At 39.3% G+C, this 26,364-nt stretch overlaps 2 protein-coding genes across 5 annotated transcripts in view; both read right to left on the reverse strand.

Annotated features, from left to right (window-relative positions):
• Window positions 1–14,395, reverse strand: part of aftphb (aftiphilin b) — a 16,245-nt gene extending 1,850 nt beyond the window's left edge. Inside the window, exons 1-8 of one of the 2 annotated variants that reach the window (XM_058399424.1) lie at window positions 14,244–14,395; window positions 8,583–10,211; window positions 7,950–8,074; window positions 7,403–7,523; window positions 6,672–6,728; window positions 6,189–6,281; window positions 5,465–5,495; window positions 2,063–2,155 (exon numbers count right to left, since the gene is read on the reverse strand). In XM_058399424.1, coding sequence (XP_058255407.1) covers window positions 2,063–2,155; window positions 5,465–5,495; window positions 6,189–6,281; window positions 6,672–6,728; window positions 7,403–7,523; window positions 7,950–8,074; window positions 8,583–10,178 — 2,116 coding nt within the window. In that variant the 5' untranslated portion in view covers window positions 10,179–10,211; window positions 14,244–14,395. The remainder of the gene's footprint in view (window positions 1–2,062; window positions 2,156–5,464; window positions 5,496–6,188; window positions 6,282–6,671; window positions 6,729–7,402; window positions 7,524–7,949; window positions 8,075–8,582; window positions 10,212–14,243) is intronic. The other variant, XM_058399425.1, reaches the window with a different exon arrangement.
• A 1,605-nt stretch (window positions 14,396–16,000) lies between these two features.
• Window positions 16,001–25,269, reverse strand: LOC131358886 (uncharacterized). 3 transcript variants are annotated; one of them, XM_058398302.1, is made up of 5 exons: window positions 23,217–25,269; window positions 20,894–21,784; window positions 18,847–20,149; window positions 17,424–17,550; window positions 16,001–17,189 (listed from the first exon to the last, which is right to left on the reverse strand). In XM_058398302.1, exons 1-3 carry the CDS (start codon window positions 23,241–23,243, stop codon window positions 20,144–20,146), a joined length of 924 nt encoding a protein of 307 aa, XP_058254285.1. In that variant the 5' UTR covers window positions 23,244–25,269; the 3' UTR covers window positions 16,001–17,189; window positions 17,424–17,550; window positions 18,847–20,143. The 3 variants fall into 3 exon arrangements, with proteins under 3 accessions (XP_058254285.1, XP_058254284.1, XP_058254283.1); XM_058398301.1 differs by lacking the exons at window positions 16,001–17,189; window positions 17,424–17,550; window positions 18,847–20,149 and having other exon boundaries at window positions 20,729–21,784; window positions 25,014–25,269; XM_058398300.1 differs by lacking the exons at window positions 16,001–17,189; window positions 17,424–17,550; window positions 18,847–20,149 and having other exon boundaries at window positions 20,729–21,784.
• Between the last annotated feature and the right edge of the window lie 1,095 nt (window positions 25,270–26,364).

Genomic DNA, 26,364 nt, shown 5'->3' on the forward strand with positions numbered 1-26,364 from the left:
TACAATGTTGACGTAAAAAAGTCAAGGACATGACCAGGATTTACTAGGAATACAAGCCATGTATCTATTCAATAAATAAATAAATCAATATATTAAAAATAAATAAATAAATAAATAAATAAATAAATAAATAAATAAATAAATAAATTAATAAATTAATAAATAAATAAATAAATAAATAAATAAATAAATAAATAAATTAATTAATATTTTTAACTAAAATATCTGATATAAACAATTTTTTTCAATGGCTACAGAATATTAAAATTAAATTGAACTGAATTAAATTTAATTAAAAAAATTGAAGGCAAGAATACTTACACAATGAAATACAAGGATATTTCGTGAAAATTTGCAAAAAAAAAAAAAATTCCTCTGCCTTTTCATCAGCTAACACTCTGCTGTCTTACTGACACTGGAGTTACTTACGCTGTGTCAGATGATCTTTCCTGAAAGGTTTCTGAACAACCGAATGAATGAACGAAATCCTAAAAGACCTGCTTTACTAAACACAAGCGTTTCAGGTTGTTAGTTCATTAGGTGCTAGTTCGTTGCTGAGGTGAGCCGAGGAACAGAATGCGGCCAGATTTTACTAACAGGAACGGTCAGAGAGAGATAAACAGAGAAACAAAGCGTAACTATCGCTCTTTCTTGAAAGATCTAGATCATGAAAAGCATCACCAAAACCAGAAACAGCAGATAGAAACAGTAGGAAGTAGGAGAGTCACAGCAAAGCTGATCACACCTGCTCACTAAGAGGTATGTATATATGATATACCACAGCACTACTGAGTTCTCAGTCCTGATTGGTCAGATGTTGATAATTAATTAATATTCTATTAACATTCCAGCTCTGAAAGAAGCGAAGCTCTAAATGACAGTTTTATATCAATGCATTCGTTACTGTTTCTGTAGCAACAGAGACCGGAAACGGCAAACACACCATGTAAACGGACTGGTCAGTTTGTGCTTTCATAGTAAATCTGTAATCATTCTATTTAATTCTAGTTTATTTATCGATCGCTTTTAAACGCTGGACATCGTCAGAAAGCAGCTTTAAAGAAAACATTACAGAAATTTTACATTTATCCCTAATGAGCAAGCCAGAGGTGAGGGTGGTGAAGGAAAATCCTCCCTCCCTGAGACGAAACCTTGAGAGGAACCCGAGTCAAAAAGGAACTCATCTTGGGTTACATTAGACAGTGGGATTAACGTCTACACGTGTGATACTACAGCGCCGCTGAGTTCTCGATCCTGATTGGTCAGATGCTGTTTATTAATATTCCATTAGAGCTTCAAGCTGCAAATCACAGGTTTATATCAACGCCTTCCTTATGGTTTCTATAGCAACGGGGACCTGAACGGTGAATGCGCCTTTTAAATGGATTAAAAATTGTTCAAGGTTTATAGAAGGAGTCTCCATAAAATTTTATATTTTATGCTTTTCGACACTTACACAGACATTCGTTGTAACAATAAACGGATAAAAAGCACATGTTGTTCTATAATAAATAAAGCTAGTAACGTTTTTAATAATTGCTGTGGTATAAGAGGAATAAAACACTTGCTGTGATAAGAAAATAATCAACTCCAGGGTTGTATCCTTATCGTCGATTATTTTTCCGTATAACTGCACAGACGTTGTGTTTTATTCCTCACTCATGTCAGGTTGTGTATATGCTAGGGGTGGAACAGCGGGATAAAGTCGCATTATAACAATCATTCAGCTTAATATTGTGCTTTCTGACATCGAAAATTCAATTAAAGGCCAAAAACTTCAGCAGCAGAATGTCTATCATATTATTTGTATATAATTATGCAGTAAATCAGGCCTGAATCAATTTTAGCATTAAATACGCATTTCCTCGATCATTGCTGCACTGTTTGGAAAATATATTGCATAATGAACATAATATTACTAATTATATATCAGAATGATGATTTATCTCAGCTCTTCTGATCATGTTACACTGCACCCTTAGCATATACATTAGGTAATGTCAGTGTGTGTGTGTGTGTGTGTGTGTGTGTGTGTTGCTTAGGACTGATCCTGTCTTCTAACCTGGCATCGGTGTATCAGTGTCACTGTCTGAGCTACGGTCCTCCACCGGCCCAAAGAAATCGAGGTTGAGTTGTGTGACAGTGCCCCCTTGTGCTGTGGTACGTAATGGCAGCACACACGGAGGCAAGTGAGGGTTAGAAAAGGGGTTAATGCTGCCCCACACACACACACACCTGCTCATATACTTGAGAAAAGCTATAAACTAGTCCAAGAAGTCGTCCAAGAAAGAAAAAATTTTTGCTGTAAGATTTTACATTTTACAAGACTGAAATTTTAAGTCTTTACATTTCTCATTGATTGTTTTAATAGCTTCATATTCACCAATCAGGCATAACATTATGACCACCTGCGTAATATTGTGTTGGTCCCCCTTTTGCTGCCAAAATAGCCCTGACCCATCGAGGCATGGACTCCACTAGATCCCTGAAGGTCTGCTGTGGTATCTGGCACCAGGATGTTAGCAGCAGATCCTTTAAGTCTCCTTCAACTTACAGGATTTAAAAGATACTTTTGATAGATAGTGACCACTGCAGACCGGGAACACCCCACAAGAGCTACAGTTTTGGAGATGTTCTGATCCAGTGGTCTAGCCATCACAATTTGGCCCTTCTTCAAACTCGCTCAAATCCTTACGCTTGTCCATTTTTCCTGCTTCTAACACATCAACTTTGAGGACAAAATGTTGACTTGCTGCCTAATATATCCCACCCACTAACAGGTGCCATGATGAGGAGATCATCAGTCTTATTCACGTCACCTGTCACTGTTCATAATGTTATGGCTGATCGATGTATTTACTGAATCTTTAACAGGCTGAAGAAAGAAGAGTGAAGAAAAGAGCAGAAAGGCGAAACAGCAAAGAACAGGGAAAAAAGGTGAGGAAATATGATGTGCAATATAAACCGTTTTATTTGACTCATTTTACAAGCATTCTCCTGTGCACTGAGTTTTCCCATTAATAATTATAATTCAAACCTGAGAAAAGAAGAAAGAGAGAGAGAGATAGAAAGAGAGTCCAAAAATCAAAAGTGCAACCAGAAATCAAATCACAGTTTAATATCCTTTATCAGGAAGATTGAGATGAAGGAAAAGAAACAGAACGACAGAACGGATCAAAGACACAAGAAATGAAAGATGTAAACAGACAACTGGAACAGTGTTAGTAAACTGCGGTAATGTACGGAATATCTGAAAGATTGAGACTGAAATTTTCTGAAGCATATAATATACTTATGAATCATCAAAAATACATAAATAAATAAATAAAGAAAGAAAGAAAGAACCAGAACCCCGAAACGCAAATATTAACCATTTTCCATATGATTTTTACTTTTTCAGATAAATATGAATTCTGTTTTCAATTGGGAAACACAAACCCTTTAAATACCAAGGGCTTTATCAGTTTAAATTCAATTGATTACTATTTGGAGAGCAGATACACTATCTTGCCAAACGTTTTGGGACGTCTGCCTTTACATGCATATGAATGTAATATGGAGTTGTCCCGCCCCTTTGCAGCTATAACAGCTTCAACTCTTCTGGAAAGGCTTTCCACAAGGTTTAGGAGTGTGTTTATGGGAATTTTTGACCATTCCACTAGAAGAAGCGCATTTGTGAGGTCAGGCACTGATGTTGGACGAGAAGGTCTGGCTCGCAGTCTCCGCTCTAATTCATCCCAAAGTGTTCTATGGGGTTGAGGTCAGGACTCTGTGCAGGCCAGTCAAGTTCCTCCACACCAAACTCACTCATCCATGTCTTTATGGACCTTGCTTTGGTCACTGGTGTGCAGCCATGTTGGAACAGGAAGGGGTCATCCCCAAACTGTTCCCACAAAGCATGAAATTGTCCAAAATGTCTTGGTTTGCTGAAGCAGTAAGAGTTCCTTTCACTGGAACTAAGGGGTCGAGCCCAAACCCTGAATTCAATCATTTGGAGGGGTGTCCCAAACCTTTTGGCAATATAATGTAGATCGACAACAATGTGAACCTGGAACTTCAGGGGTGGACAAATCAGTAGCCGAGATACCTGTATTTTATTCGTTGCTGCTCAGCAGAAAGGAAACACACCTCATCACTCTTCTGAAATCCCACCTATGTACTGCCAGCATAACCCAGTATATCATTTAATATTCAGGAACAGGAATGAAATAAACTGAAGTCTAAAGCTGTCCTATAAACATTCCTGCTCACTAGACCCACTCACATATCGACGTTAGATAAAAACGCTAGCTGGAGTCGTTTAATATCTTTCTCGTGTGACGTGAGAACACAAGAGCAAAACCCAGGATTGGATGACGCTTTGCAGAATCTTTGCTAAAAGAGAATAATGATAGCATACTCGCTCCATATCCTTAACTAGCTGATTAGCTCATCATACATTATTAGATTAGATTCGTCGAGTTCCTGTCAACTGAATCACGGGACTGAGCAGTGCATCGGAGCTTGGTGCATGTTGACCACCCGGCATTACGATTTGTCTACCCCTGACTTCTCTAGAGGTCAGCTAAATTTGTCCTGTACTTGTAACGTCATTAATTTATCAGTTAGCTAGCAAGTCAGAAGGAAGCTGAGCTCAAATCGCCATGGAAACGGCATTACCTATTGCAAGTTTGTTTTAAAAATATCCAATTTCATTACCTGCTGCGTTCCTTGTGCTGCAAGTGGCCACAAAGGAACGTTAGACAGAAAGCAAAGCTAATTCGACTTTTTCTGGCTTTTTGTTAGTGGTGATGTAGAACATATAGAGGCTATGAGAAATTAATTCTCTCTGTAAATACCAAAAACTCCGGACCACATGGACCACCGGTTTAAACTGAGGCTATGATATATATATATATATATATACACGATACGCATTTTGTTTTCCTAAATGCTGAGTGGTAGGTTTGGTGCATTTTCCTTTAAATTTTTAGCACCTGCTCAGGGAAATGCTCCAAACCTGACGGATTATCAGTGCGGCCTGAGACTCGGAAGCGTACGACTGGAATACGTCGGTCAAAAATATTGCATATTGACCGAATGAGGTAGTGCATCTCAGGGTGCAGCATAACAACAAGAGTGATTACAGCAAAGAGATAGAAGACATAAGACAGAACTAGGACAGGCAAAAGGCTTGTTACGTGTCCTCTATGCAGGACAGAGGACTATGGCACCTTGTTTTAAGGCAGTCCAGTTTATTCACTAGAGCTGAGAGGAAACAATTAAAGGACAGAAGAAAATGATGGTGTGCGTCCTATCGTCAGGCAACGGCGAAGCAGAACGGAGACGAAAGAATAAGGGCGGTTATAATACAGGAAGAAGGAAAACAGAGGAAGGAAGTTGTATCAGGAGTAAGATTTCTGTCGAGAGTGACGGGTGGTTTTGCGTTGCGTTACAGAGAAAGAAGCTCGGCGCTGAGACGTACCGTCGTCTTCGAGGCTTAATGAGGACGCCACCTGTTGGACACACACACACACACATTTTAACATTTCACTATCAATTAAAAAAATAAAGAAAGAATGACGTCTAATCTAACAGGATGTCTGTGAGCACAAATATCCACTCTTTACAACTGTGGTGAGCAGAAAAGCATCAACACACAACATACTGAATCTTGTGTGCTCCAAGTGTCTGTATCTGTCTTTCCTGAGGAAATACGAACAGGAGAAGAACCAGAGTGGTTCGAGTTGACAGGAAGACTGCAGGTGGGCAGAAAAGCATCTCACAACACACAACATGTGGAATCCTGAAGTAAATGGGCTCCAATGGCAGAAGACCACATTAGGTTCCACACCCGTGATCTGAGAACCGCCAAAGAACGCTACTGATGCTACAGTGGGCATCAAAAATGGACAAATAAAGATTTTAAAATGACCGGTGAAGTTTTTCCCATGTTTGATGCTCACTGTGGCGAGAGAGCCCTGTCATCTTGAACCAGTCTGGCTATTCTAATCAACAAGAAACAACCATGCCATGGGCAAAGTCACTGAGATGCCTCATTTTAAAGCTGCCCTCCTGAGGTATGATTGGCAGATCGGATAATCGCATGAATGAGCAATACTACATATTCATGTGAACTAAGCCCTTTGCATGCGTCTCCACCACCGACTCGATTAAAATGTATAACAGTATGAATCTTTCCTCTGTACCTGAGTGCACAGAGCAGATCGTCCCAGACCAGGTGAAGATGCGGCAAAGATGGAGGAATTTTTCACAGGCTCTTTGGTAGGTTCAAGCATACCCTATGTGAGAAAAAGAGAGTGATGGAGCTGTATTTTTATTTATTTATTTATACCCATTTTAACGTCTCATCCATCTAATACTCTATAGAAAATATTTCTTAACTCCGTTCATTATGTTTAACTCCATTATTATTCACTTAAATCAGTGGTATACTGCTGTACTCATGGATGATCGTAGTGCTCACACCTCTGAAGACCAGGACGCAGGATATTATCATAGCTTCCAAATTAGTAGGTTGTGTTGCACTGTCTAATAAACTGACAAATAAGTATGCTGGAAGACTTTTTTTTAGTTTGTAATCAGATAACGTATTGAGAATGAATGAAGAAAGATTTCCATATGACATTTTGGGCACAATTTGCTATAAATTAGCTTTAGCGTTAACTTACCAATCCGGCAGCAAACATGGGTACGATAACAGGCTGCTTGTTTTGACCAGTAAACAGCTGCAAAAGAGATAAATACCGAAGAAAACCTTTCTGAGATCTTAATATATCTGATATCACAAAATAACTGAAAGAATCTGGAAAATAAAAACAAACATTACATCATCCTTCATTAATAAGTGAAAAATGGTTTCTTCTAATTGGCTACTTGTAGGTGGGATGATCTTATACAAGAGAAACCGGACTTTAAGTAGTAGGACTTAATGAAAATTAGCAAAAGTGAGGATTTGTCACATTAACATGATCTACATATATATTAGAGAGATCATAAGTAAAGTTTTGTATAAGATTTCAGAACTAAAAAACAGAAGCGGTTCTTCATGGTGTAACCCAGGCCCTGTTTTTATTAAGATGCCAAATAAAGAAGCTAATTTGTGCATGTGCAATAAATGGTTAATGATAATGTTTAAATGAGTTTATTGTTCTCATTAGCTGTTACAAGAACATTTGTAGACTCCTGGAGGAATAAAAGATATATACAGGCTGTTTATATGATACCAACTTCAGAGGTACACAAGTGGGGTGAATAACTGTTAGGAAAACCAACTTTGCTTACAAACGTTTGAGGAAAATTCAATACATGAACTCGAATTTTGGCTCACGCTAATGTATTTCCTGCCCCTCGTTAAGGTATAATTAATGTATTTGTGTTGAGCCTAGTATTTTCTACGTACAATGTTGTAGATTCCCAGGCAGTCCAGCAGAATTCTGTTGCCGTGTGAGCCGACCCATTGCACCTTGAGGCCGTGGGCGCCGTGGATGTCCAACAGGTGGCGCCACATGGCTACAGACTCCCTGAGACGACAAGGGAAAGAAAGAGGAAGTGAGTGCTCTAACCTCTGCAAACATCTGATTATTTATACAGAACCATGAAATGTGATATTTAATAAATAAATGCTTGAGGTGGAAAGGTGTCTAATCTTATCTGGAAATTGGAGCCACACCTACGCCAGACCTTAGTCTACTGAAATCAAAGATTAACTGATTGACCGGGTGGAATCAGGTGTGAGAGACTCCTGCATGATTAAGGTTAAAAACCTGCAACCACACCAGCCGCCTTGTGGATAAGATCGGACGCCCCTGATTTAGATCATGATACGGGAAATTTTCATATTGCTTACACTTTATGTCCTTTTAATGCAATACATCAGGAATCAGGAGTGTTAATTACAGTTATAATAATGAGTAAATGTCACTGTTGGCTGTACATGCTTATGGCACCTGATCTCCGCATGGTCCTGGGGCTCCAGCAGGGCCTGGAGGGTCGGCACATCCGAGTCGTCGGGAGCCATCTCCGAAGGGAAAGTGCTTTCGAAAAGGTGCCGAAGTTTGTGACTGTATCCAAACTGACAGAGAACATGCAACATAGAGAATGTCAAGAGAGGAAGAACGTGAGACCAACGATGAGTGACAGGAAGAAAAAGACTTATTTTATTTTAGGTTCATCAAGTCTGTGACTGAAGCAAGCTCTCTAATGACTGGGGTCCTCTTGTGAAGCAATAATATATTCTAGACTGTTTAAAGCCACAGTAAGCAATCTTAACATCACAAATAGTCTGGTTTACCCTCACAAATCTGCCATTTATACACACCACAGTGTGATGGCGAGGCAGAGGTACTGATAATAATTCATGTAGAGGTTTAAATCATCTAAAAAAAATCTCCCAAAACTTGTTTTTAATCACACATATTTTTGTAATAATAGTAGATCGGTCTGCACTCTCAATCGTGGTTTGTCAAAAGCTCATAAACAAAAAGGTTTGTAGTAAAGTTCAAACCTTAAGTTTAAAAAGGTTGTCCAAATGTAACTTGGGGGAAAAAATAACTATAATAATAAAAATTTCCCCTACATACCAACACATTGTCAGTCTGGAGGCTATCAGTAGAGGGCGCTGTTTCAGTATTACTTTGCTGCTCATCTTCAAATGCCGCCCAAGACTCCTGCTGTACTTCACACGCCTCCTGCTGCCCAAACTCTACCCAATTTTCACCTGTACTCGTGCCTGCTAGTCCTCCAAAAGGAGCCGAACTAAAATCTGCAAAGCTATCGCTTGGGGGCAGCTCTGAACACATCCTTTCATGATTATTAGTGTCATCATCATCATCATCTTTAACATGTTTATCTTCTGCATCTAGCTCGTCTTCCTCCTTCAGGTCCTTCAGGGTGTCAGCATCTGCAAACTCATCGTGCGAGGAGCAGTCTGATAATGCAGTCACAAAATCAGCAAATCCATCCTGACTCATGGATTCGGCCTGGCTGACATCTGGAAAACCCTGAGTGGCGTCCCTGAAATCTCCAAAGTCCTCATCTGATTCCACTGACCCAAGTCTCTTAACTTCCTTTATATCCGGATCTGCCCCATCATGACGTTCTGTCCCAACAGGCAAACACGCTTCCTCAAAATCTTCTTCCAGTTCCACTCTTCCAGGAACCACAAGGGGTCTATGAACCGCAGGGCTTACTGGATTCTGGTCACAATCCTCGAAATTTTCCTTTAACTGTGCATCAGACATCGGAACATTCTCTGCTTCTGGTGCCAACGACGTATCTGCAACATCTTCAAGAACTTCAGAGCCACTTAGAATCTGTCTTTTGCAAAAGGAAGCACCAGAAGGTCCACAAGAACCAGACAGCATAACTTCTTCTCCTTCATCCTTCTCTGATTTTTGCTTGTTGATTTGATCGTCACCCGCCAGACTAGAATCAACCTCCTGGGATTCAGTGACCCCCTCTCCTGCCAGAGTGTCCCTAGCCTCAGACACCTTTGTCTGAGAGATGCTATCTTCCAGTAACTGATGAGAATCAGCAGGATCCTCTGCTACAGAAGCTTTGTCAGTTTCTGTACTGGAATCCTCTTCTCTAGATACTAACAGAGATTCTGTATTGTTGTAGCTAGTTACCAGCTCTTTACCAGTGTAAAAAGTGATGGGGCCATTATTAAGGCAGTGTCCCACTTGATCTGTGTTTGTGTTGTCGCTGTGCTCATCTTTACCACACTGTTTGAAGCCCTGGAGATCAGAGGTGCTATCCTTCTCTGTAACAGAGTCCACTGAGAGCTTCTCCTGAACGTCAGGGGATAAAGGACCATTGAGGAGAACTTTAGATGTCTCCAGGTTTCCATTCCCAGAGTCCACAGAAACATTACTCGTGCATACCCCCGACTCGGGATTTGGAGATTCCTGGCCTGTTGTTATCTTTTCCGTCTCTTCAAATTTCTCTGTCTGACTGACACTCTTCGGGAACGTGTTGTATCGGTCAGGAGGCGAGTTATCCATCGCGAAAGACTGATCGAACGGAGTGGGCGTGTCATACTCCGAGAAACTGAAACTAGATGACACACCACAGCAGTATCCTCCGAACTCACCGAAGTCGTCTTCGTCTTCCTCCTCTCCGTCCTCATCGAGTGGAGGTGGGGAGGAGGAGTACATGCGGACGACGTCAGGCTCCATGATCCTCTAGTGCCACCTAGAGGACACATAAACCTGAAGAAAAGAAAAACAAAGGAACAGTTTCTGAGCCTGAGCCAGATCAATGATGCAATTGCTACGCTTACTAACAACAAGTAAAATGTATTATGATGTATTACAGAAGTATCCGTCAGAAAGGTTTAAGACTTAAGATTTAAGATCAGGTCAGTCCTACTCTATGGATAAAAGACCAGAGCACCCAAAGAGCTCTAGACCTTCATCAACACCTGTCTAGAGTCCAAATATTTGGACTGACCAATCCACTACATCTGAGTTGTATTTCATAAATGTTTAGTGAAACAAGAAAGGTGCTAAGAAAACCTGACATTTATAGCTTGTGTTTAAGACTACTTGAAATGTTTCTCCTATTAAACATGCAGGATGATACCCTGTGTTGGCAAAAGTTTTGGGACACCCCTCCAAATCATTGAATTCAGGTGTTGTTTTTCAGGGGTTGGGCTCCAGTGAAAGGAACTCTTTATGCTTCAGCATACCGAGACATTTTGGAAAATTTCATGCTCCCAACTTTGTGTGAACAGTTTGGGGATGACCCCTTCCTGTTCCAACATGACTGCACACCAGTGCACAAAGCAAGGTCCATAAAGACATGGATGAGTGAGTTTGGTGTGGAGTCCTAACCTTAACCTGATAGAACACCTTTGGGATGAATTAGAGCGCAGACTCTGAGCCATTCCAAAACTAAAACAGGAGCTAATAAACAAAGAGGCTAGTGTATTAGTTCTTAAATAACAGCGTGCTCAGGAGAAGTTTCTCCAGAACCGAGAAGTTAGCTCTCAGTAAGAGGAAGCATAGGCTTGATTGAGTTGAAATGTTGATTTCATGTACTGTAATATAACTATAATAAAAACATTAATTACTTTGTTTTGAGCAATACTTTTATTACTTTTTGACCTTTACTTACTTTATTACTTTAATCTGAGGTTCAGAATTTTTTTTTTCCAAGAAGGAGTTAAAGCTAAAGACTATGTTTTTAAAGTAAAAGTCAACTTTGCATGTCAGTTTGCATCCTGGCTTGGCTAGGTGTTGTACCTTTGAGCAAAAGCTTAAACTACTCGGCTTTATTTATTTATAAATCACTTAGGTCACACAACTAGTCTGAGACATCAGTTCCATGTTTATTACTTTGTTTGTTATGATTCTTTTTTATAATCCCTGATGGTACCACGGCCAATGCCAAAGGCATCTGTGAGCTTCTCTGGACTGTCAAAGGTCTTAAATCAGCCAGAACAGAGATAGCCAATTTATTTATTATTTACCGGCAGAGGCGGCCATCTTGCCATATGACTCAATGACTCTAGAGAGGAGATTGTGCCTTATCAGGTGTCATATAAAACAGAGGACTAAGAAACATAGTCATAATACATGTAAATTAAGCACCAGTGTAAGACATTTAAATAATCTTTATATGGTTTAGAAAGCTTTCCAGATGTCCAGTCACTGAAATATTTCAGCTGGAATTTTAACTTGACTGATTTGAGGGCAGATAATGACAAATATGTCCCTGTCAAAAATCAACACACACACACACACACACACACAGTTAGAGAGAGTAAACCGATCTCAGGTAAGCTGATCTGTCTCTCTTTGTCTTCACAGATGCTGAAACTCAATCCACAGATCCATTGGACTGTATCTCAAACCTACCTCTTTTCCTCCCACTAAATATATTATATTTAACAAGTCAAGAAGCGTATTGTTATCCTGTCAGGACACACTTGAGAGCAAATATTAGCATTCCCCATGGCTGCTGGATAAAAAAACAAAGATGTAGCAACCCTAGACAAATCAAATCAAATCAAATCAAATCAGGGCATATCCTGTAACCCGAAATCAATCCAAAACACTAAGGGTGTGGCTCGTTACACCTGAAACTGTTCCAAAGCTGAAGATTTAAAGGATGATGTGAGCAAGCATGCTATTAAACCTGATTTAGATCAGATTAAGAAAAGGAGAACTTCTGAACTGATATCATTCTCTTATTCAGCATTAATTGTGGTTGTGGTTGTAAGTGCTTCATCCTGGTCAGGCTGGTGGAAGTCTCAGCAATCAGACATCACACCCACAAACCGCTGGCTGAACGTCTGATGCGTACGGCAAACACCGTAGGAGTTGCGAAGTCGTCTTCTGATTGGTTCGATTCTTTGGGATTTCCAGAAGACGTGCATCATGTTTTTTTAGTGGTTTCCCTGGAAACCGAACCGTCGTGATGCTCCACTTCCGTCAATGAGCACTTATTTGGACCAGCCAAATGTGGGATTTTCCAAATGTGGGATTTTCCAAATGTGGGATTTCCCTAAACATGACCCTGAACAAAAACGAACTGTGATTGGTTGCTTTACATGTCAATTAGATGCCTTCTTGGGTGGTCCTTATCCAATAAATGCTGCTGTGGAGTCCAGACCTTTAGCCAGCAGTCTGAAGCTCTGGCTACACGAGACTTGGCTGGTGGTGGATCCGGGGCCTGTGGGCTGATCTGTGTTTGTGCAATTTTTACTTCTAATCTTAAAAAACAGTTCCAGAGTCGCAGTGTTTATTGCAATCTTGTGGAGCATGCAATGGAGTCAAGAGCTTCTGTTAATGTTTAATGTGAACACCAGAATGGGAAAAATAACGTGATCTCAGGGAGTTGTCCCTATTAGAAACTTTGTTCTGTTTGTAGATGACTGGGACTGCTGCTCTCAACCTGCCAGGTGGTTATGGTGGTGGTGGTGATAGTAATAGTGGTGTAATGGTGTGGGGAATGTTTTCTTGGCATACCTCATATTTCTGATAAACAACATGCATCCCTTTAAGGCCACAATTTTACAGATTACCCATCACCCTTTTATATGCTACTTCTGTATACACTATATTGACAAATGTTTTGGGGCGTCTGCTTTTACATGCACATGAATGTAATATGGAGTTGTCCCGCCCTTTGCAGCGATAACAGCTTCAACTCTTCTGGGAAGAGTTTCCACAAGGTTTAGGAGTGTGTTTATGGGAATTTCTGGCCGTTCCTCTAGCAGCGCGTTTGTGAGGTCAGGCACTGATGCTGGACGAGAAGGTCTGGCTCGCAATCTCTAATTCATCCCAAAGGTGTTCTATCAGGTTGAGGCAGGCCAGTCAAGTTCCTTGACACCACACTCGCTCATCAATGTCTTTATGGACCTTGCTTTGTGCACTGGTGTGCAGTCATGTTGGAACAGGAAGGGGTCATCCCCAAACTGACCCCACAAAGTTGGGAGCATGAAATTGTCCAAAATGTCTTGCTATGCTGAAGCATTAAGGGTTCATTTCACTGGAACACTTAATGCTCTTAAAAAACACCTGAATTCAATGATTCAGAGGGATGTCCCAAAACTTTTGCCAGTATAGGGTATAGCGTATGGGGACATAGTAGCTCAGTGGTTAAGGTGCTGTACTACTAATCAGAAGGTGGTCAGTTTGAATCCCAGGTCCACCAAAAAATGCATTATGGATAGTCCATACCTTCTAGGGTATCTAATTGAAACCCTAACTTTTAGCAGGATATCATGAGCACACTGGATGCTCTCCACTATTCTCCCAACAAAGTGCGCAAAAGGAAATACCAGTAGTCTCGAGTGTTTACAAAACACTGGCGAAAAGTCTGCACCCGTTTTACGACAAATCCCGCCTCCTTAACCATTGATTGGCTGGTTCCAGGCCCCATAGTGCACTTCCATTGGATAACAAGCGCAGCCTGCTACAGAACCCAATCCTGCAGAGGAGGCGGGGTTTGTCGGAATACGGGTAGGGGAAAAAACAGTCAAGTGGCTAATTTGCTAATTTGACACAATCCATGAATGCAAAATAGCAACAATTGTTTTGACACCACTTAGAACAAAGCATCAGGTTTTCCCTGCGCCAAGATAAACGATTCAGTGTCAAAGCTGTTTCGTTATTTTGCAGCTATGCTACTAGCTATCCAGCTAGCTCTCCAACGTTAACGTCACCTGTCAGTGGTATTCATATGAGAAATGTCAAGAGAGAATAGCTTCACGCGCAGCTTCCCGACAGCCTTACCTTCATTTAGCTCTTAGATATAACGATGACATTTTCACCAAAATGAGCAAAATAACGTGTAATAATCCAGTTTGCTCCTAATAGCAGTTCGCAATTAGTGGCTAAACTTCATTTCTGTACACCTCTGAAATAGGTCTCTTTTTCCCAGCATGCTTTCGTTGCTAATGGAAAAAAACCCGCTGATGTTAGCGTCGGTCATACGTCAAAACGTCCGCCATATTGGAAGGGACTGGATACCTTGGTATGTGAATTGAAGTCTATGGAGAGATACTGGACTAGCCTGATAAATCGCCTCGTGTTCCAACGATCTTCAGTCGATATCGATGTCTTAAATATCGTAGGTGATGTCAGCATAAATATACCCGATATGAAGCTGAAAACAAAGTAGTAGGATGTAGGAAAATGTTTAGTTAGACAGAAATAATTAAACCACAACCTGCCATTTTTGAGCAAGTTTTACTGATGCATTCATATCTACTACATCATTAGTTAAAATTGCCCGAGTCTGTGTCCGAGTTCTCCGGTTTTCATTCACTTCCCAAAACCAAACTGGTAGATTGGATTGGCTATGTTCAGTTTTCAGATTCCATAAACTTAAATGGACAGTGGAAAAGCTATAACATGTTAAATAATTTTAAAAAGATGAGGAATTTAGACTAATTTCATTTTTATTATTTGTCCAATGATGTAAACATAACCAATGATCATTGGAGTGAAGAAATAAACATAAGGATTGTCACTTTTACCTCAGGTGATAACTCGTTTGATGCTGTAAACATTTTTCGTAAGTAGATTATCTTATAAATGTAAAGATAGGTGTGGTGTCTTTCAGTGAAATTGGAACAAAGTGTTTAAATACAGTTTTGTTTCTTCTTCACTTTACAGTGTTAGATCGTAGCTGTGATTAAGGTCTGTGTAAAAGTTACAGCTATTTCAATGCAAGAAAGATACACTATATTGCCAAAAGTTTTGGGACACCCCTCCAAATCATTGAATTCAGGTGTTGTTTTTCAGGGGTTGGACTCGGCCCCTTAGTTCCAGTGAAAGGAACTCTTAATGCTTCAGCTTCATACCAAGACATTTTGGACAATTTCTTTGTGGGAACAGTTTGGGGATGACCACTTCCTGTTCCAACATGACTGCACACCAGTGCACAAGGCAAGGTCCATAAAGACATGGATGAGCGATTTTGACTTGACTGGCCTCCTGACCTTAACCTGATAGAACATCTTTGGGCTGTATTAGAGAGGAGACTGCGAGCCAGGCCTTCTCGTCCAACAGTGTCTGATAAATACACACAAATGCATTTTTAGAGGAATGGTCAGAAATTCCCATAAACACACTTTTAATCCTTGTGGAAAGCCTTCCCAGAAGTGTTGAAGCTGTTATAGTTGCAAAGGGCGGGCCAACTCCATATTACATTCATGTAAAGGCAGACGTCCCAGTTTTGGTCTGGCTCGCAGTCTTTGCTCTAATTCATCCCAAAGGTGTTTTATCAGGTTGAGGTCAGGACTCTGTGCAGGCCAGTCAAGTTCCTCCTGAAGCATTAAGCATTAAGCTGGAGCATTAAGAGTTCCTTTCTCTGGAACTAAGGGGCCAAGCCCAACCCCTGAAAAACAACACCTGAATTCAGTGATTTGGAGGAGTGTCACAAAATGTTAGTGAACATAGTGTATTTAGTTCTAATTTGACCATGTGAAGCCCATAGTAATTGTAAACGATGCTTTTAAACTTTCGAGAATAAACTTTTTCAGACTGCTTATGATCTAAAAGAACTTTTTTTTTATTGTTCTCCTGCACTGATTAAGATTACATAGATTACACCGTCAAGAAGAAACTTTAACATGAAGATAACTAATCAGAGAAATTAAAAATCATGAGAATAAGAAATCATTTTTAAGAGATAAGAAATAAAATGATCAGAATAGTTTAACAGTTTATAGAATTTAGATCATTTGATATTGTAGGGTGATCAGTTCTACAAAATATCACCCATGAATACATTTCATGGTTTTGCTTCATCTTCATCCTCTAGATCTTCATCCTTTTCTTCTTCCTCCTCCTCTTTCAGCTCTATTTTCAATTTTCTGACTTCCTCCTTTGCTTCCATGTAGCGTTCCTGTGTGGATTTAGAACCTTGGTACTCTGAGAGATCTATGTCGGCAATTTCACAGGCCTCGAGAGCTTCTATAAGCCGTTCTCTGGGGATTTTCAGGGCTTTAGATTTTGGCAAGTGAAAGACTAAACTGACCTGATCCCAGACATAAAACTCATGAGGATACAGCCATTGTACTTCTCCTGAAATAAACTGATACCGGTGGGTTTCACAAATGGCTTGTGCTTTCCAGATGATCTTCCCATCCTGATACTGAACCCACTCACTCGCCTCAAGAAGTGGATATTCTCCAAAACGCTCGTTATTCTCAGGACTGTGAATCAGCACGGTGTACACAATCTCCTGTTTGAAGGTGATGGTTCTGTACACCCTGAGAACCGGGTCTTCTCCTCCACAGTTCTGTTCTTTGTACCACTGCATCAGATCAGTGAAGGGAAACGTGAAGCGATAATTGCCGTAGCGGGATTCCTCTAGTTTGAAGAGAGGTGATGTGGTGAACATCTCCAGAAACGTTTCATTCAGCTCTTGTGCCATCTTTGGGAAATTTCTCTCCATGTAGCATTTCTCTGCTGCTTTTATCTCATCTTTATTAATTTTTAAGTCCCACCATGAGATCGCACTGTTAGGAGGATTGAACTGCTCGGACTTCAGTATCCCCTTGAACCCTCAGTTCAAGTCTCCAGTCTCCTCAGTACTTCTGAAACCCAAAATTCAACTGGACTTGGGTAGGGTGGGATCTCCTTTCTTATGTACCTCCACATGGGATCGTGAGCTTTCTTTTGCTCTCTCAGTCCCAGAATATTCAAATGCTCCCCTTCGATGAAGTTCCCCTTTACAAAGATATACAACATTCATTATAACAATAACTTATGTACACAAAAATAATTATATTTCACTTCTGATCTCATAGTATACATAGTTAATACTATTAGTTAGTATTATTAACAGTACACAGTATAGCATATATGCTTATTATTTGTAGCATACAAAGTATTTATAAAATAGTAAATACATTTAATAGCATACAAAGAAGAATTTTTTTTTTTTGTATTTTAGATTCGTACCTCTTTAGGTTGCTGTGGATTGAAAAATGCCATTTTTCAGAGTGTGGATCAGACGGTCAGGAGAATGGATTAATCAGGTGAATGATGTCTGTTATACCAACACTGCCTTTATATCACGTGCTCTGTCCTCTCCCGGACAAACAAAATGGAAACAAAAGGACTGTGGTGAGGTAAAGCTTGTCTGTTGAGAGTAAAGAAAAAGAAATCTTCTACACACAAAGAGAAAGAGTCAGTTTCAGTAACTATATTGTCCATTTCTCTCATTTGTTGAAGAACACATTTTCGTTTAATCGTAGTGCTAATTTCTGTGGTGGCTCAAGTAGTTAAGGCTCTGGGTTGTTGACCTGAAGATCGGGGGTTCAAGCCCCAGCACTACCAAGTAGCCACTGTTGGGCTCTTGAGCAAAGCCCTTAATCCTCTCTGCTCCAGGGGCTAAACAAGTTTCTTTCCCTCTTTAACATTACTGCTGTAACGTGGCCCAGATATGAGATGGCACATGAGAGTGGAATTCTATATATCCTAAAATATTAATCTAATCTAAAACATCTGAATGAACATCTTTCCAAAACAATGTGTATTCCATATCTGCAAACTCTGTCTCTCTGTATTCTGTATGTGTGTATGTGTGTGTGTGTTTAAGCAACCACCTTGCCTCCAGCAAAGTTGTTGCACTGTTTTATTTTATCTACAGTACATTATTTTCAAAATTGTGCTTAATGACCAAGGTATCTACTCATCTACTCTCTTCATCTATTTCATTATATCGCTTGTATTTAACATATGGGAGTTTTTATATATATATATATATATATATATATATATATATATATATATATATATATATATATATATATATATATGTATGTATATATAAAAATCTTTCAAGTGTCTGGAATAAACCAAACCTTTGGCTATAAATATGTCACCTTTTCACCAGTTATTATTATATACTGATTTTACAGGCTTTCCGAATTGTAACCCTGAGCATTTCTGATAACTTGACTTCTTGGAATTTAGACTTTATGTAATCAGTTAGGTCGTGACACCCAGTAAGACTTATAGGCGGTTACGCAATAGAAGATGTCTTCGGACCACCAGTTAAAAACTATTTCTTCTGCACTGTGTTGAAAATCCTGGGACGAACTGATACCGCACTGAAAGCATTCAATCATCTGAACCTTTTATTTTGTGGCCTGACAAACGCAGCGTCTTTAATGGACCCTGCCCTCACATATATCTTATAACATAAAGGGTAACTTTTTAAAAGGGTAAAAGAAATCACTTAAAAGTGGAAAAATGACGAAATATCACCACATTTCATGAAAATAACATTAAATACTTAGGTTAAGATGAAAATAAATACATAAGTGATTAAAACACCGAAAGATGGAACAAGACTATTGAGAACACAGACTAGACCTACCTTTCTCATATGATGGCATGATGGAAAAGGAAGAGATGGAGCCAACACAGGAAATTACATATAGAGCTATGGAATTTAAGGGGAAGGCACTCATTCAGACACCACTTAAATGCACAGGTTCAGATAATTTTGTGTGGATTCAGTATAATTTCTATTCAGGTTACATTTACATGTCCAAATGATTATGGGTAAACATATGTTTGGAGATTTTTTTTTACACAGTCTTCAGTAAAATTGAGTATTTCCAGGCACTGCTAATGCTCTGTTCACACATACAGCAAGTCACAGTGACAAGAGACCAGAGCTGGCGATTTCTGGTGACTAGGTGTTGGCGTGTCAGTTTTTTGCCAACCTCACAGGGCGTATCATCTTTCTGAAAGGTGCCACTGCCATTAGTAAATAATCTGATGTTTTTATATTGCTTATTGATGATGTCATGTGCTGAGTTTTCGGAGAGAAGCACATTCGGGTGATTTTCATTGTGCTGCTTGTTAGTTTACAGCAGGTCTGTGTATTCTTTTTTTTTTGTGAAGGACTGCTCTTTGTGGTGTTTGTTAATTTTCTTTATTTCAGGAATAAACAGGATATTATTCTATGCTCTGTGTAGTGGTAATAACAAAACTGACTGAATGAATGCACATTATAACAATATTATAACATACTGTATTTATATATTCTACCTGAATAGCGCCTGTTAGTGGGTGGGATATATTAGGCAGCAAGTCAACATTTTGTCCTCAAAGTTGATGTTAGAAGCGGGAAAAATGGGCAAGAGTAAGGATTTGAGCGAGTTTGATGAAGGACCAAATTGTGATGGCTAGACCACTGGATCAGAGCATCTCCAAAACGGCAGCTCTTGTGGGGTGTTCCCGGTCTGCAGTGGTCAGTATCTATCAAAAGTGGTCCAAAGAAGGAACAGTGGTGAACCGGAGACAGGGTCATGGGTGGTCAAGGCTCATTGATGCATGTGGGGAGTAAAAGCTGGCCCTTTCATGGAAACAGTATTCCCTGATGGCTGTGGCCTCTTTCAGCAGGATAATGCGCCGTGCCACAAAGCAAAAATGGTTCAGGAATGGTTAGATGAGCACAACAACCAGTTTGAGGTGTTGACTTGGCCTCCAAATTCCCCAGATCTCAATCCAATCGAGCATCTGTGGGATGTGGTGGACAAACATGGACAAATCCATAAAGGCCTCACCTCATGACTTACAGGACTTAAAGGATCTGCTGCTAACATCTTGGTGCCAGATACCACAGAACACCTTCAGGGATCTAGTGGAGTCCATGCCTCGATGGGTCAGGGCTGTTTCGGCAGCAAAAGGGGGACCAACACAATATTAGGCAGGTGGTCATAATGTTATGCCTGATCAGTGGACATTGTATTTTATTGTATTTTTTTTTATCTTATTGTTAATTTCATTTTTAGAATATCTCTATCAGACTGTCAAGAAAAGTCGTAAAAAGCATTTCACTACATACTGTACTGTATGTGACACATAAAATTTTATAAACGCAGTTCATGAAAGACTGTAGTTTTCAGACCGTACACAAACACGCACGTGTATGCGTCAAAATGCGGCCATGTGAATGGATTTCTAATGCAGAAATAAAGTTAAAAAAAGAAATAGAAAGTACATCCTGATTGTAAACAAAGCCTTTTTTTTTAAACAAAACAAAATAAAAGACAGATTATTCATTATTCAAAATAATGTTTTATTATTCTCTTGCTTTGATTAATACAGATTATACCATCTTTAAAAAATAAATAAATAAATAAATAAATAAATAGACATTACTAATCGTGAATTAATTAATTAACTGAATTAATGAATTAAAATTACAATAGTTACATTTAAATAGAAATTATTACATTATTGTGCTTGTTTTTGATTTCTTCGAAATTTGTATTGTACTAATTTTTTTTAATTATATTATAAAATATATATTTAAAAATTGTTAAAAAAAAAAAATCTACCCATGAACAGATTTCTCAGCATGGGTCTACAGCCATTCTTATATTTTCCAAATCTCTTTTCAATTCACTCACTTTCATATCAGCTTCCTGGAAGCGTTCCTCTTTGTTTTTAGGACCTTCGTACCTCGAGAGATCTATCTCATCAAGTTTACACACCTCGAGAGCTTCTATAAGGCGTTCTATAGAGATTTTCATGGCTTTAGGTTTTGGTAAGTGAAAGACTAAACTAACATGATCCCAGACATAATACAGATAAGGATTCAGCCTTTGTACTTCTCCTGAAATGAACTGATACCGGTGGGTTTCACAAATGGCTTGTGCTTTCCAGATGATCTTCCCATCCTGATACTGAACCCACTCACTCGCCTCAAGAAGCGGATATTCTCCAAAACGCTGGTTATCCTCAGGACTGTGAATCAGAACGGTGTACATAATCTCCTGTCTGTAGGTGACGGTCTCGTACACCCTGAGAACCGGGTCTTCTCCTCCACAGTTCTGTTCTTTGTACCACTGCATCAGATCAGTGAGGGGAAACGAGAAGCGATAATTGCCATAGCGGGATACCTCTAGTTGGAACGGAGGTGATGTGGTGAACTTCTCCAGAAATGGCCTTTGCTCATTCAGATCTTGTGCTTCATTTGGGAAATTAGTCTCCATGTAGCGTTTCTCTGCTGCTTTTATCTCATCTTCATTAATTTTAAGGCCCCACCATGAGAACTCTCCTGCTATAGGACTGAACTGCTCTGACTCCAGGATCCCCTCAAATCCTGACTCTTCAGTAACATGGGTTACTTCTGAAACCCAAAATTCAGCTGGAGTTGGGTAGGGTGGGATCTCATTTAGTAAATACTCTGCCATTTTATTGCGAGATCTTCGCTCTTTCAGCCTTTGTAAACTCACATGCTGCCCTCTGATGAAGCATTCCTTTGCCCGGCGTAAATTCCACCGTGTCTGAAAGTTGACCTACAAAGATATACGACACTCACCATGTTAACAAAATAAATATTATGCTACACTAAAATGAGACTCCTTTCAAGCAACATAATGATATAAAAATAGAAATAACTCAGGTCTGGCACCCATGCTTAATGCTGCAGGAGAACTAAAAGCTTTTTCCTTGGGTTAGGGTCATCTGTGTCAGAGTGTGGAAGGGGGTGTGGCCGAGTATTGCTTTGTAAATGGAGGGCGGAGCCGAGGGAAGTGAGAGTTAAGGATCACACACATGTGCTGAATTTGTCTAACAACTGTTCTCTGTTGCAGTGAGTAGGGATAAAGAGAGAGAGAGAGAGGGAGAGAGAGAGAGAGAGAGAGAGAGGAAAAAGCAGCTCATACCCATGCGAGTGTGTTGATACACTGAGAAGCGAAAGTATGAGTTGAAATGAAATGAAATGAAATGAAATTGAATGCAATGAAATTCTTATTAATATTTAGGATGTGAAGGTGTGGATCAGGTTAACTGATACATCTGTGGGAGTTCATCTAAAGTGTTTACAAAGCATTTATAACTTAAACAAAATGAACACAGAATGTTCATGATCTAAAATAACTATTTTTATTCTCCTTACAAATTTTTTAATTAATTAGAAAACAATACTACAATATTGTGATAATATAAATATACATAAATATTAATATTAATTATAAAGATAAATATTAATTAGATTAAATATTAAAAGATACATATCAGTTATTGCATAATTTACCAAGAAATGTTTTATGCATTAATGTGTTGTCTTATGTCATTTTCCTCTTCTTTATCACCTGCTGCTTTACATCATTCACATTCATGTGTCTAACTATTGGTTTTACTTTATTTTTTCCCCCCAAGAAAAACAGGATTGAGAGATTAGTGAGACATGTAACAAGGAAACGTGCAAGAGCTGATAGATAACGGTGCCAGATCTCCAATATTCAATATTCATTAATAATTAATAATGAATAATAATAAATTATTTGACCCTGTGAAGCTTCAGAGTTCACATGTGAATCTTCTATATGGTATTTTGGTACTTGTTTATCGAAAACAATGCATTTCAATTTTATTTCCATGTGATTTCTTTTGTTTAACACATGAATCAGTTCTTTTTCACATAACAACACCAATAATAATAATAATAATAATAATAATAATTATTATTATTATTATTATTATTATTATTATTATTATTATTATTATTATTATTATTATATATTTCTCATCAAAGTACCACAATACCTTTTATTCAAAGAAAACACTTTAAAAAATATGCTTATACTATTTTTCATTAAGGTGTTAATAATGTGTACTGTTACTATATTATTATACAGCATATAAAGTATATCTAAATTAGTAGATTTTGTTCATGCCAAATAGAGTAGCTCAGTAATTTATTTTTAAGTTATTTTAGTCTCTTACCTCCGCAGGCTGCCATGGATTTGCCATTTTGTTCAGAGTGTGAATGAAACAAGTAATAGAAGTGCTGTAACCAGATGACTGACCGCTGTAATTGTACCAATTGCTACCATTGTCATGTTCGCTTTCCCCTCCTGTACAGAGACATAGCCCTTCTGTTTACTCTGTAAACACTACTGTGTAAACACATGGGCTGGCAGGGCTTAGATGAGGGTTTGGATCACAAGGATTGTGTGATTCATGGTCAAAGGTCAAATAAAACAGCTGATGACAAAACCATATGTCATGAAACAGAAAGTAAAATTTGTGATCCAGTCCTTAATGCGGTCAGTTCCAGAATTATTGGCACCTTTCATGATGAGCCAAAAAGAGTGAAAACTCAGTAAAGACTGATTGTAAATGTTTCAGTCTGTTAGAAAAATGGAAAAACGCTTACTTGCCTTTCAGGAAATATTACTAATAAGAATGTAGTGCTTAGAATAATTGTAAATTCTCACAAAAATATATGTGGTGAACTCTTGGTTAACTCTTTTTTCCAGAGGCCAAAAAAAAAAATAGAATTTGCTTCTGATGTGTTGTGTCCGTGTTCAGCAACGAATTTCTTTGTCATGTCACAAAACAGAGTGGTGGTTAATGGATTAAATGAAAGTAGACACTCAGGGCTTTAAGAATTTGATATTATACTGATTTTTTAGAATTTGTATATACTGATGGAAAATGTGAAAAGAAGATTTCCATACTGCCAGCATAATAGTACACCAGTGCAGTAATAAACTTAGAGCAGTAAAAAACTTAATCTGCGCTTGCATCTGGTGTAGTCTCATAAACCTGACCGTGGCAAGATTAACTGGTGGTTATATTTTAACCTGAACTAATCAAAGTGTAATCCTTAAAACGTTTTCCTGACACCATATGATATAATTATGAGGATTTAAACACAGAAAATCTCTTTGCTCTGCACCACTCTACTGTAGACCACAACAGAAACAGGTATTTGAAGCAGAAAGATGCAAAACAGACTATGTAATCATGTATTAAAGTGTGCAGTATGTTGCTTATATCAAAATTTACATTTACAACATTTTTCCAGAGCAACTTACAGTTTATGTTGTTGCTCTTTCAGCTGCTCCCCATTTGGGGTCTCCCCAACGGATCATTTGGTTTTGATTTGACACAGGTTTTACGCCGGATGCCCTTCCTGATGCAACCCTCCCATTTAACCCGGGCTTGGGACCGGCACTGAGAGTGAACTCTTCAGTGGCTGGGTTAGCTCCCTGCCCAGGAATTGAACCCGGGCCACAGCAAAGAGAGCGCTGGATCCTGTCATTGCACCAGGAGGCCAACAGCTTATTTTTTATACAACTGAGAGTTAAGAGCCTTGCTCATGGGCCCAGCAGTGGCAGCTTGGTGGACCTGGGGATCAACCTCACAAGCTTCTGATCAATAGTCCAACACATGCCTAAGCAAAACTGGTGATATTTAAAAAGCCTCACAGAAAACAATAAATACCATAACTACTAGCAGGTTATTATCAAGTTAACTGAAAGGAGCATTTGCTTGTACAGAATAGCCTTTGCATTTTCTAGTACTGTATTTAAAATGATAAGGTTTTGTTTTGTGACGGTTTTGCCAGGACATGGCTGTATGGACATGTGTCACAACACCTTCTCCTGCCCAGCGGAGGGAACTCTCACCTGACTACTAAACATCTGGGTCACAGAGGTTCACTTCCGGAATTATGGACATATAAACACGCTCACGACAAACACAGCTTCGCGAAGTATTGTTTTATCTACGTACCAAGCCTTGTATCTCTGCTTCCATTTTGCCTTTGTGTTCTTTGCTTACTGGATTTCTGCTGTTTTTGGATTTGCCCTTTTGATTTGTTTGCCTCGCTGACTCTATTTTCTGGTTACTTGATTTTCCTTACCGACTCGACCTTTCTCTAACATTTTGGATACCTTTGCTTGGATATTAAAGTGGTGTTTGTACCACACATGGATCCGTCTCAACTTCCGCTACAATATGTAATATATTCATATTCTTCCTGTGTCAAAAAGACAACGCTGAGGAGGATGCAAGTGCAGGTAGACTCGGAGAAAACTGAGCAGATACTTCGCAACGTAGCTGAAATCAAAAGTGGTTTCTAAGCACAAGTTACTAAGTACAAGTGAGTGTGTGACAAGTGAAAAAACAGGTGAGGTGCAATCACAAGTCCGGTGATAGTGAAAGAGGAAGTGCAACTGTGTTGTTGGGAGTGGAGTCCAGTACGGCCATGTTTGTAGACCAAAGTGTGTTATGGGAAATGGAGTCTGTAGTGTTACTTGACCTGATGATGGCATGATAATGAAGTGAACTGAATAAATGAACATAAGTTGAGTTTCACACATTCTCCCTGTGTTTATTTGGATTTCTTTGAGGACCTTCAGTTTCCTCCCACCTCCCAAAAATGTCAGTAAGTAGATAGTGTTTTTTTGTGTATGATCTGTTTTGCCTGTTTCATTTGGTTGTTGTTTTTTGCCTTGCACCTTTGGATTTGTTTGAATGTTTCTTCTGGTTCCTGAACATTGTGCCTTTTTTACCAACCCTACTTCTGTCTCACGATTTGGATTCATACTGTTGTGTTTATAAAACAGTTTGTTTAATCCGCACATGGATCCTGCATCCCAACCATTCTTGTTGATGTTACTCACAGGCAAAGCCTTGGACTGTGCCACAGCCATCTGGAATAGATCATTTCACCCAATTACTTTCCGAGGTTTTTGAATATCCTGTGGGGGGCCACAATGTTTCTGATCAATTTCTCCAGCTCTGCCAAAGCTCCCAGACTGCGGCTGAATATGGCGTAACATTCCGAACCCTGGCAGGCCAAAGTGGCTGGAACAATGCCGCCCTTAAAGCCATTTTTCCGGATGGACTCACCCATTCTCTCAAAACGGAGCTCTTCTGCTGAGATGAAAATCCAACCCTGGCCCAGTATATCACCCCCACCATCCACATTGATAACCTCATCTGTAACATCGACAATGCTACCGGTTTGGTTCTGTTGTGACCAAGCAGGTCACCAATGTGCCAGATGACCAGAGAAAACCACCCCTCGATCAGCTAAGGCGAGCATGAACCATTATCCCCTCTGTTTACAATTACTAGT

This window comes from Hemibagrus wyckioides, linkage group LG09, assembly GCF_019097595.1.
Source record: "Hemibagrus wyckioides isolate EC202008001 linkage group LG09, SWU_Hwy_1.0, whole genome shotgun sequence".
Lineage (NCBI taxonomy): Eukaryota > Metazoa > Chordata > Actinopteri > Siluriformes > Bagridae > Hemibagrus > Hemibagrus wyckioides.

Excerpts from the sequence above, each read along its gene's own strand:
- LOC131358886 (XM_058398300.1), bottom strand. The coding sequence starts at position 23,243 with ATGGCAAATCCATGGCAGCCTGCGGAG. Across the intron at positions 21,785-23,216 it reads ATCCATGGCAGCCTGCGGAG|GTCAACTTTCAGACACGGTG; the intron begins GTAAGAGACTAA and ends ATATCTTTGTAG.